Source organism: Arabidopsis lyrata (genome assembly GCF_000004255.2).
Source record: "Arabidopsis lyrata subsp. lyrata unplaced genomic scaffold ARALYscaffold_3, whole genome shotgun sequence".
Classification (NCBI taxonomy): Eukaryota; Viridiplantae; Streptophyta; class Magnoliopsida; order Brassicales; family Brassicaceae; genus Arabidopsis; species Arabidopsis lyrata.
Genome location: NW_003302553.1, coordinates 6,090,108 through 6,101,882, shown reverse-complemented (window position 1 = coordinate 6,101,882; position 11,775 = coordinate 6,090,108). Strand labels below are relative to the sequence as shown.

Genomic DNA, 11,775 nt, shown 5'->3' with positions numbered 1-11,775 from the left:
ATAAAAAATGCTCTTAAAAATATAAGATTTACCCAAATATGTATGTAATATTATTAAAACATACACAAACTACATTTCTATGTATCTAAAATCTTATAAATACTTTATAAATACCTTATAAATGCATTTTAAATACCTTTAAAAACCTTTAAAATATCTTGTAAAACCTTTGAAAAACCTTAAAAATCCTTTAAAATAACTTGTAAAACCTTTAAAAACACCTTATAAAACTTTATAAATACTTGGATCGAGTCTTCAAGTAGTAGTTACAATCCATAAGTACTTTATAAAAATTTCAGATTTAAAAAAGGGTATTTTTGAAAATGGACATCTAAAAGGAGCATTTTTGAAAAGGGACACACCAAAAGGGGTATTTTTAACAATTTCCCTTTTTTAAGAATACTATTTTTAATCATAATATATGTTAAATTATATATGTAGAAAGAGAATTTTGTATTTTTCAGATGGTCAAGATAAAGTGCAAAATTTCACGCTGAAACCTATGTTCATGAATAGGAATGAGTCCATATGTGAGATTTGGTGTCTATGAAGCAATTTTAGATGCACCAAAACTTGGTCGAAGAAACCTTATGACAAACATCTCCCCAGGAAAATAGATACGATCTAAGGAGAAAAAATATAGATGTCAGGAGACTACGAGTGAATCATAGAAGATAACGAAATAAAATTTAGTGAAAAGTGTGAGAAACTTTTTACTACTTGGAAAATATAATGCACACAGATAAAGTAAAATCTTTTAAAATTCAATTGGTTATATATATAAACAAAAAATGAAAATTTTGAACTAAATCCGCGCAACGTGCGGATACACAATCTAGTTGATTTGTATAGGAAAGAATAAATTGAATGAAATGTCAAAATTTAATTCGTACACCATCATCATTTGTAGAATTGATTGTTAATACAATGTTATCTCAATATTTGTGAAAGCTTTAATATCTACTTATAAATTATGACTAAATCTTAATAATATATAACTATTTCATAAGTTTTCTAATTTGTACGAATTAACAATTTACACGCCTATAAAACGGTTCGGGACACTAACGTGATAGATATACTGTAGTCTAAATGCAAATGGATGTCACAATCACAATACACGTACCGACACTAAATTTCGATTAAAGATATCAAAAAAAAAAAAAAAAAAGAAGCAGAAAACTTTAATTTTGGGGGTCGTATACGATATGCTTGATAAAGTACGTGCAGTGCCGGTCCGATAAATTTGGATGTCCTAAGCAAAATTAAAGCTTATAGAAAAAAAATTCTTTTAAATTAGATTTTTACCATTAAAAAGAATGTTGTAGTTATCTCTAAACACCCACAATATTTTTAAAAGACCCTACAAAAATTATTGTATATAAGAAAATTTAACAAATTTTTAAGTAAAATTTTTAAGGCTTGCCCTCTGCGCCGGTCCTAGGTACGTGTCACATGTGGGTGTTGGACGTTGGAGAAGAAATGATTTGACCGAATAAATGAGATTCAATTCGAAGCATCATAGCATTTAGCACGAGTGGTGGTTCTTATAGTTGACCGACCCACTCCATCTTCGTCGCATCAATTATCGCTCGGTTCACATGTCTCCACATCTCTTTTGCTCTTCTTTAATCTTCCCCAATCATTCTCCAATATTTGTCTGATTATCCCCTAGCATATATATATCTGATATAAAACCTTGTAATTTAATGGTTTTCGATAAATTAGTTGATCTATTGTGAAAAGAAAAAAAAAACTTAATCAGTTGCTATCGGAAATTACTTCACACTAGTCTATTGTATATTAGTTATCATCATCAATATAAATAAGTAATTTCCGATATCAACTAATAAAAAAATTCGGAATTATAATGGCGTATGCAAGTAGAAAATTATAAATCATAAATTTTAAATAGTTCCGAATTGTTTTTAAAAAAGTAACGTATTACAGATCATTGAGATTACTAAAATACCCTTTATAATGATAGTTTCCCGCCTTTACGACCTGCCTTCTCTAATCAGTAATCAATAGGTCATGCGGGGCGATTCTCAGATCACGATACACTAAAGGACCGGAAATATTGAATGTGGAAGAAAGCTTTCAGGTTTATGTCTTATTGACTTGGACTGCGATGATGACGACCTCCTATGTGAAAAAGGTAAGATGATTAAAGCAAGGAAGGTGTTCCATGAAATGCCCGAGAGAACCACAACTTCTTACAGTTTGATGAGGAAGACTACTAGGAGGTGTTCAGTGCTATGCCTGAGAAAAACGCGACTTAGGGTTAGGGAATAGGGAGTATTAATGGTTTCTTTCAGGTGACAAGGCACTAAACAGATTCTATATGTGAGTCATCTAAGAAGTTGTTGTATCCTGTTTCTCCGTGCGCCTAGATAAGTGGTTATGTGAAAATATTAGAAATTGAATGAGGTTATTAGCATTTTTTTTTCAGGGTATGGTAGAAGAGAATTCTGAGATGACATTAGCTTTGCCATTTGATTTTGTTGAAGCTTAAGAGAGAAGCCTTGTGAAAAATATGGTTGTATGAATTGATGCTTGTTTCAGAGATGGGTTTGGTTTGTTTCTGATAATTGAGAGAGGAGGAGGTGTCAGTTAATTGAAGCACTTTTGCTGTCCTCCATGCCTCTAGAGTGTGAGCGTCACCAAATATTTGAAGCTTCTGAACTTTTTGAGAAGGATGTTCTAGGAAAAGAAGACATCTCTAAATGTGTGGAGTTTTTCTTAGTATTAGCTAATAAGGACGATATCAACTGGACCGTTATAAGGAGAGCATGAGGAGGCGCTACACTGGTTTAATAAGATGTATGCTTTAGGAAAGAAGTTTCATCCAAAGCTCTGTGCTTTCAGTCGTGTGTTTTGGCTGCATTGATCTAACTTCTAAGGACTGCAGAATTGTGAAGATGAGCATGGCGTGCGACTTGTTAGTTCAAAATTCACTTGCAGGTGTTTCTTCTACATCAGCTTATGTTATATGAATCTTTTATTTAGCTTTTTGCAAGTGATCTGAGATTACATGGTGTTCCCTCGCAGATCAAGAGCTTAGCTTGGTCTTGTGGCTACAATGCCCCAAACATGTTCTCCTTGAACTAATCGAATATGAACTGTAAGTACCTGATTCTCTCTATTTTATTTACTCTGATACAAGCGGTTTAGAAGTTAAGACAATCATTATATGTTTTAGGATCATACTTCACAAATTTTCTTTTATATATAGTTCACAATCTCTTGTCTAAGGACTGTGCAAAAGGCTCAAAATGCTCTAGGATCAGACTTCACAAATATATAGGGGTACTTGATTTTCTCTACTTGTGAAGTCAATTGTTTTATTAGAATTTCCTCCAATCACTAATTAATGAAATCTGATATGCGTTCAAGTATTCTAATGATTATTTTGAACTTGTTACTTTGTTAAAATATGTAAGATTGTTATTTTTTCATCCCATAATTGAAAAAAAATCATACTATTTTGTTCGCAGAGAATACAATTTAAAATAACAGTAAAGATGTTGACCATCATTGCTTCCAACTACAAGAAACCTATTAAGAAAAAAGAAAAACCTACTAAGAGCTCCACATACTCTTTTAATAGGCAAACCCAATTATAAAGTTCTATTGGAGACGGTGGACAGGCCATGGCTACTACTGTTCCTCTCAGCTCACTCTCCCACTTCATCCAATCCAGAGGAAGAAGAGACAACTCCATATCTTCCGTCAAGAGTCTCCAAAAACGCACAGGTTTGTCTCTCTCTTCTGCGCTCACCTCACAAGGTGCCAGAGACATGATTCCACCAGAGGGAAAAAGCGACGATCGCAACTCTGCCTTTGACTTCAAGTCCTATATGATTAATAAAGCCAAATCTGTAAACGCGGCTCTCGACATTTCAGTACCGCTCCGAGAACCCCTCACGGTCCAGGAGGCCGTGCGGTACTCATTGTTGGCGGGTGGAAAACGTGTGAGGCCTATGCTCTGCATTGCTTCCTGCGAGCTCGTGGGTGGGAACGAGGCTACTGCCATGCCAGCCGCTTGCGCAGTCGAGATGATCCACACAAGCTCTCTTATTCATGACGATCTTCCGTGCATGGACAATGCCGACCTCCGCAGAGGCAAGCCAACCAACCACAAGGTATGTTGTTAAATCATATGAAGGCTCAGAGAAATGCTCTCTAGAGTTGAATCATTCATCTATGTTGGTAAATGTTCACTAGTGTTGAACCAATTTTTGCTCAAACAAGGTATTTGGAGAAGACATGGCTGTTTTGGCGGGTGATGCACTCCTTGCTTTAGCGTTTGAGCACATGACGGTTGTGTCGAGTGGTTTGGTCCCTCCCGAGAGGATGATTCGCGCGGTGGCTGAGCTGGCCAGGGCCATAGGGACAACAGGGCTCGTTGCTGGACAAATGATAGACCTAGCCAGCGAAAGATTGAATCCACACGACGCTGGATTGGAGCGTCTAGAGTTCATCCACCTCCACAAAACAGCGGCATTGTTGGAGGCTGCGGCGGTGTTAGGGGTTATAATGGGAGGTGGAACAGAGGAAGAGATCGAGAAGCTTAGAAAGTATGCGAGGTGTATTGGGCTACTGTTTCAGGTGGTTGATGATATTCTCGACGTAACGGAATCTACTGAGGAATTGGGTAAGACCGCCGGAAAAGACTTAATGGCCGGAAAGCTGACCTATCCAAGGCTGATAGGTTTGGAGAGATCGAGGGAAGTTGCAGAGAAGCTGAGGAAAGAAGCAGAGGAACAGGTTTTAGGGTTTGATTCCGAAAATTCAGCGCCTCTGGTGGCTCTTGCTAGTTACATTGCTTGCAGACACAACTGATACTTTTCATGGACTGATCATATCCTCAATGGCCGTATAGTTCGATCTGTGGTCTTGTATCTTGTGAACCGTTTAAGTTGTGACCATCTCTCTGTGCTTTCACGTTGTACTTTAGTATTGTGTTTTTTGAATCTTAATATTGTAATGTTTAGAATTTATCAATAAAGATTGCTCATGGAATAAAATCGTAGCGTAAGGATTCAGATAATCAGAACTAAATAGAGACTATTTCAGCAGTCTCAATACAAACTGCTGAAATAGTCTCTAGTTAATTGAACAGGTCACGTGACTGATTAATTGAATAACGTAGTAGCTACGCTTCCCCATGAAATCAAATAAATGATCCTTCTGACGACATTTTCCCTCCCATGTTTCCCGGTTCACATGATGTGTCCAACCATAACCAAAGATACGATTAGCTGTTAAGTTGATTTTATTTTTATTCAAATCATCCATTGAAACGTCACCTTCTAGGGTTTACTTAATTTTGGAATGCATATCAAACATTAAAAACAGAGTACCTCTTAAATATTACTTCGCATGTATTTTTTTGACATCAACAATATGGAAGCAACAAGAACGATTAATTATGGTCTCCCTAACGTCCCTCTCTCCCTCAAGACCAATTTCTCTCTCTTTCCTCGGCGTTGGATTCACAACCACACTCTCTTCTTGAAACCGACAAAAGAACACCACTTGGTCTGCGTTAGGGCTACTGAGAGTAATGCTGATCTTGAAAGTAGTCGGCCCTTGGCACACTTTTCTCCCACTCTTTGGGGAGATCACTTCCTTTCTGTCCCCCTCGATGTCGCTGTAAGTAGATAGATCAAAAGAAGCACAAGATGACCCAAGATTGTTGGTTCAGACAACATGCATGATTTCTTTATATAACTTGCACTGTATCTTTTGTAGGAATTTGCTGATTTCTCAAGAGAGATGGAAGTGACGATGAAGCCAAAAGTGAGAAACATGCTCATGTCTTCCAAAAACGGCGACAATGAGAGGATCCGTCTCATTTATTTGCTCATTAACCTCGGAATCGCATATCATTTCGAGATTGAGATTGATGAGATTCTTGGCCAAGCTTTTGGGAATTTGGAGGACATGATAGCCAAGCAAAATGATTTGGAAACAATCTCCATCATGTTTGAGGTTTTCAGACTACGCGGTTACTATATGCCTTGCGGTAAGTGTATTGGTGACCTTGATTCACATATATATATATACACACACATAACTAATTTGGCTTTGGAATTCATTGTAGATGCATTCTATAGATTCAAAGGTGAAGATGGTAGGTTCAAGGAAAGTCTAGCTGAAGATATTAGAGGGATGCTACAATTGTACGAAGCAGCACATCTCGGGACACCATCTGAAGATATAATGGACGAAGCATTGAGTTTCACTCGGTATCACTTGGAGTCATTGATAGGTCATCACGCAGTTAGTGCTAGCCCCCATCTCTCTAAGCATATAAAAAACACATTGAACAGAGCTCGATATCATAACATGGAGATAATAGTCTCAAGAGAATTTATCTCTTTCTACGATCAAGAAGAAGATCACAACGAGACCCTGCTCAAGTTTGCAAAGCTCAACTTTAATTATTGCCAGCTTCATTACATCCAAGAGCTAAAAGATCTGACCAAGTACGCTGTGATCATTTCTTCAATCTTGATATATGTTAGTCTTTCTTTATTTGAATATTTATGTTTATTGCAGATGGTGGAAGGAGTTAGATCTTGCATCTAAGCTACCTTATATCAGGGACAGAATTGTAGAGGTCTATTTTGGGACACTCACAATGTATTTTGAGCCGCGGTATTCGTTTGGGAGAAATATAGTCACTAAACTTACCATGCTTGCGACTGTTTTGAATGACACATGTGATGCATATGGAACTCTTCCTGAAGTTACAAGTCTCATTGATTCTTTCCAAAGGTGTTGTCTTCAACTCCTAACTCCTGTTTCATTAAAAAATAATTAAGAGTAGGTAAAACGACATGCAAAATTTTTTTATCTAGGTGGGATCTTGGGGAAACTGAAAAGCTACCAAGCTATATAAGAATCGTCTTTCGAAGTTTGTTTGATACTTTAGAAGAGATTGAACAAGAAATAAGGCCACGAGGAAGATCACGCAGTGTGCAAGTAGCCATAGATGCGGTGAGTCTTCCAAAGTGGGGAAGTAAAATTGTAGTCAAGTTTGTGTCTTTAAGAAATACTGATTGCTTTGCATATAGATGAAAAAGTTGGGGAAAGCATACTTGGCCATCGCAAAATGGGCACGCGCAAGTCACGTGCCAACCTTTGAGGAGTATATGGAGTTTGCAATGCAAACATCAATGGATCAATATGCAGCCTATAGCTTTATTGTTATGGAAGATTGTGATGAGAATCAAACGTGCGAGTGGTACAATTCCAGACCCAAAATGATGGAAGCTTTAAATAGCGTGTTCCGTCTTAAGAACGACATAATTACCTATGAGGTAATAAATACAAAATCATGACAACAAACAATCACATTAACAACAAGTTTTGTGTTACAAATTAACTTAACAATAGCGTAATGAATGAGCAGAAAGAGACGAACAGAGGAGATGTGGCTAAAGGGCTGAATTGTTACATGAAGCAACATGGTGTTACCAAAGAAGAAGCGGTTGGAGAATTGAACAAGATGGCTAGTGATTATTACAAAATAATAATGGAGGAGTACTTGACGACAACCGCTGTGCCACGCCCGATTCTGGTGCGATGCCTCAACGTTTCACGACCCATTGATCTTTTTTACAGGGATAGTGATGAATTCACAGATCCTTCGTTCGGAAAGCTCAAAGAAGTCATCACTTCTTTCTTCATCCATCCAATCGCTCTTTGATAAAGTGAAAACGCTTTTGCATAAAACGCTTTGTATTCTACTTTTTTCATACCCCTCTCGCAATAACATAAGCCAAGACCCAAGGCGTATACATAGATATAGTTTATAATTTAGCTAGTTCTAAGTTCAAACACTAAACAAACTTTTGAATTGGAGATTCTCCATATATCAGTGGTTTCCTGAGAAAAAAAATTAGTTAGGAAATCAAGTGAATTATCTTTCTATAAATGAAATGCAGATCAGAGGACAGAGATTCAACATCCACTTTTAACGCAAAGCAGATAAGCATCAATTTCCTCTGCTTTTGCTTTAAAACCAAGTTAAAAAAATATGAGAACACGTTTTTCCCTCCCATTAAATATGAGATTACTTTATTTTCAAAATCTATTCATTAAATGCTTCCTGGCCGTTGACCATAGAGCTTCCTTGAAATAAGAGCAGATATGAGAAAGCTTTGGAAATATAAACAGAACATCATAAAAACAGAGTAGCTATCTCTCTCTCGACTGTGACCAAAAATGTGTTTTGGACTCAGATCTTTCTCTTACCTTCCCAAATCCTCTCACTGTCTTAAGACGAACCTCTCTTTCTTTCCTCGTTTGCTTCACAGCCACACTTTTTCTTGGAAGCCCGCAAAACACGACTTGTTCGTTGTAAGGTCTACTAAGAGTAATGATGATCTTGAGAGTAGTCGTCCTTTGACGCAATTTTCTCCCTCTCTTTGGGGAGATCACTTCTTCTCTGTTTCCCTCGATAGCGCTGTAAGTGCATATGACATTTTTTCACATATCTTGTTGCATAAACCATGATTCTTGACCAGCCATTTTGTATTCATTTTCTAGGAATTTGATGAACTAGAAAGAGAGATTAAAACTACCAAGCCACTGGTGAGAGACATGCTCATGTCTTCTCACAGCAGCGACAAGGAGAAGATTCGTTTCATCCATTTGCTTGTCAGCATGGGGATCTCTTATCATTTTGATAAGGACATTCAAGAGATCCTTAACCACAGTTTTACAAAGTTGGAAGACATAATAGACAAGGAAAATGATTTGGAAACAATCTCCATTATGTTTGAGGTCTTTAGGCTATACGGTCACAAGATGTCTTATGGTAAGAATATCAGTTTCCTTTATTCACATGCATGTATATAGCACATTCATAACATAACATATCATATGCACTTACTTATTGATCTACTTTGGCTGTGTGGTTTCACTGTAGATGCCTTTGATAGATTCAGAGGTAAAGATGGGAGGTTCAAGGAGAGTCTAGCCACAGATGTTAGAGGAATGCTACAGTTGTTCCAGTTCGCGCATCTCGGAACACCCTCTGAAGATATAATGGACGAAGCAATGAGTTTCGCGCGGAATCACTTGGAGTCTTGGATAGGTGGTAACGTATCTGGTGCTACTCCCCATCTCTTCAAGCATATACAAAACTCATTATACATACCTCGATACTGTAACATTGAAGTACTGGTGGCAAGAGAATATATATCTTAATTACTACGAACAAGAAGGAGGTCACAATGAGATCCTGCTCAAGTTTGCAAAGCTTAACTTCAACTTTTGCCAGTTTCATTACATCCAAGAACTCAAAACTCTCACCAAGTGACATTCTCATCTTCAATCTTGTTGATAACATTGGTCTAGATTTCAGTTTTCCTAATCCATTCACTTATATGGTTGCAGATGGTGGAAGGACTTAGATCTTGTATCTAAGTTACCTTACATTAGGGATAGACTTGTGGAGTGCCATTTCGCGTCTCTGGGAACGTATTTTGAGCCACAATATTCCCTTGGGAGAATAATATTGGCTAAAATCATGATGATTGTGGTTGTTGTGGATGACACATATGATGCATATGCAACTCTTCCCGAAGTTACCGCTCTTACGGAATGTTAGCAGAGGTACTATTTACTATAAGTATGTCTCTTTCTTTCTCTTTAGATTTATTCAAGCATGGGAAAAAAATTTGGTTTGACCAGGTGGAACATTGGTGCTAGTGATCAAATGCCAGACTACTAGAAATGGACCCACGCGGTGGGTTTAATAATATATATTCAATTTTTTATAGTTTTGTAAATTACATTATTTTAAAAAAAAATTATTCGAATACTATTTAAAATATATATGTAATTCCATTGGTAAAAAGCGGTTATATAAATATAATATAAATGTTATAAGTGATAATTGTATAGATGTACATGTCTATTTATAATATGCTACATATATTAAACGTTTTTTTTTTGTATTTGACTTGGTATCCTAATATCATATGACCGTTCATTATATATATTCTCATTCAGTGCATGAATTCTTATGAATAACAATTTTTTTTTTTTAATTCTAGAAACTCAAATGTGATAATTTAAATGTGGTTTATTTTTTCTAATTTATATCTATTGTATTTAGAAAAAAAAAAGAAAAAAATATACTTATATATATATATATATATATATATCTCATTTTATATATTTGCTTTTTCTTTAGGAATTTAGCTTTCTGAGACTAATTTTGTCACTATTATTTTTCTTTTTACTTTTTTTGTTTCTATCTTATTAAATTCAATGTTGCAATTGTGCTCTTTCTACCTCTTTTTGATATTTTAAAAATAAACTTTTATATTTTTAATAAGTGCATAATATTTGTATTACTATTAAATGCATTTATACATTTACTTATATAAAATTTTATATTATATTTATAAAAAGCTAAAATATTAAAAGTATACATAATTATATTTTAGTTTGTTCTAAATTATTATACACGATACTATTTAGCTATATTTTAACATTTTGTTTACTGTAGTTTACAAACTAATCAACTACTGTTTCAATTAGTAATATATCATAAGATTCATCACTAATTCACTATATAGTTTTTTAAAAAACTAAAAATGTATGCCTTTTCAACTTTCATAGAATTTTAGAATTACCCAACATATTGATTTTTAAGTATTTCATGATTCATTACTATATTTGTTTTTTGAAAGCTAATAAATGTATGATCTTTCTACTTTCATACAATTTTTGCAATATCCATCATATTGATTTTGAATATATCAATTTTAAAACTGAAATATCCATCATATTGATTTTTAATATATCAATTTTAAAACGGAAATGTTTATAAAATTTTAAATATGATTAATCTTAAACATTTTCTCTCTAAAATTTAATTTCTATTATTATGTATACGTTTATATTTATATTTCTTTGTTTTTTACTTATAATATTAATTCATTTGTATTTAACTTAAATATTTTTAATCATAAATAATAATAACTAAAAATAAATATGTATTGAATGAGCATTTAAAATAAATTATATTTTTAATTTTTAATTAAATGCATGATTAGGTGAATGATGATGTTGATAGCCTAGATGGAGAGAAGACTAAATTATATTATTATGTATAAATTTATATTTCTTTGTTTTTTACTTATAATATTAATTTATTTGTCTTTAACTTAAATATTTTTAATCATACATAACAATAACTAAAAATAAATAGAGAAATTCTTAAAAATGCCCTTTTTTCAATACCCCTTTTCAAAAATGCCCCCTTTGAGAGTCCATTTTTAAGTTTGCCCTCTTTTAATTTTTAATGACCATTTTACCCTTATTTGAAACAAAATTAGGTCCACAAAATACAAAATATTTTTTGGCGGGAAAAGTGATCCCGCAATTTTCCCGCCAAAACACTTGTAAAAAACCTTTAAAATACCTTGTAAAATTTTCCCGTAAAAATTTTTTCCGCCAAAAAAATTTCCCGCCAAAAAATTTTTTTTGCGAGAAAAGTGATTCCGCAATTTTTTTGGCGAAATTTTTTTGGCGGAAAAAATTTACAAGGTATTTTAAAGGTTTTACGAAGTATTTACAAGTGTTTTGTAAGGTTTTACAATGTATTTTAAAAGGTTTTACAAGGTACTTATAAAGTTTCATAAGGAATTTATAACTTGTAAAAAACTTGTAAAACCTTATAAAAAACTTATAAAATCTTATAACTTGTAAAACCTTATAAAATAGCTTGTAAAATCTATAATATCA

At 34.4% G+C, this 11,775-nt stretch overlaps 3 protein-coding genes across 3 annotated transcripts; all 3 read left to right on the top strand.

The window, feature by feature from the left end:
* The first annotated feature begins 3,501 nt into the window (after positions 1-3,501).
* LOC9321115 (geranylgeranyl pyrophosphate synthase 3, chloroplastic) lies at positions 3,502-5,030 on the top strand. The gene is made up of 2 exons (XM_021033198.1): positions 3,502-4,145; positions 4,255-5,030. The coding sequence occupies exons 1-2, from the start codon at positions 3,654-3,656 to the stop codon at positions 4,843-4,845; spliced, it is 1,083 nt and encodes a 360-aa protein (XP_020888857.1). The 5' UTR covers positions 3,502-3,653; the 3' UTR covers positions 4,846-5,030.
* Positions 5,031-5,213: 183 nt separating this feature from the next.
* On the top strand, positions 5,214-7,762 carry LOC9321114 (terpenoid synthase 17). Its single transcript, XM_002885002.2, has 7 exons — positions 5,214-5,658; positions 5,758-6,031; positions 6,110-6,494; positions 6,568-6,786; positions 6,870-7,008; positions 7,086-7,331; positions 7,424-7,762. Exons 1-7 carry the CDS (start codon positions 5,386-5,388, stop codon positions 7,718-7,720), a joined length of 1,833 nt encoding a protein of 610 aa, XP_002885048.2. The 5' UTR covers positions 5,214-5,385; the 3' UTR covers positions 7,721-7,762.
* A 476-nt stretch (positions 7,763-8,238) lies between these two features.
* LOC9318948 (terpenoid synthase 18) lies at positions 8,239-9,650 on the top strand. The gene is given in 5 exon segments (XM_021030958.1): positions 8,239-8,481; positions 8,563-8,833; positions 8,945-9,225; positions 9,227-9,333; positions 9,415-9,650. Coding segments are annotated over 5 exon segments (1,116 nt in total). The 3' UTR covers positions 9,629-9,650.
* The last annotated feature ends 2,125 nt before the right edge of the window (positions 9,651-11,775 follow it).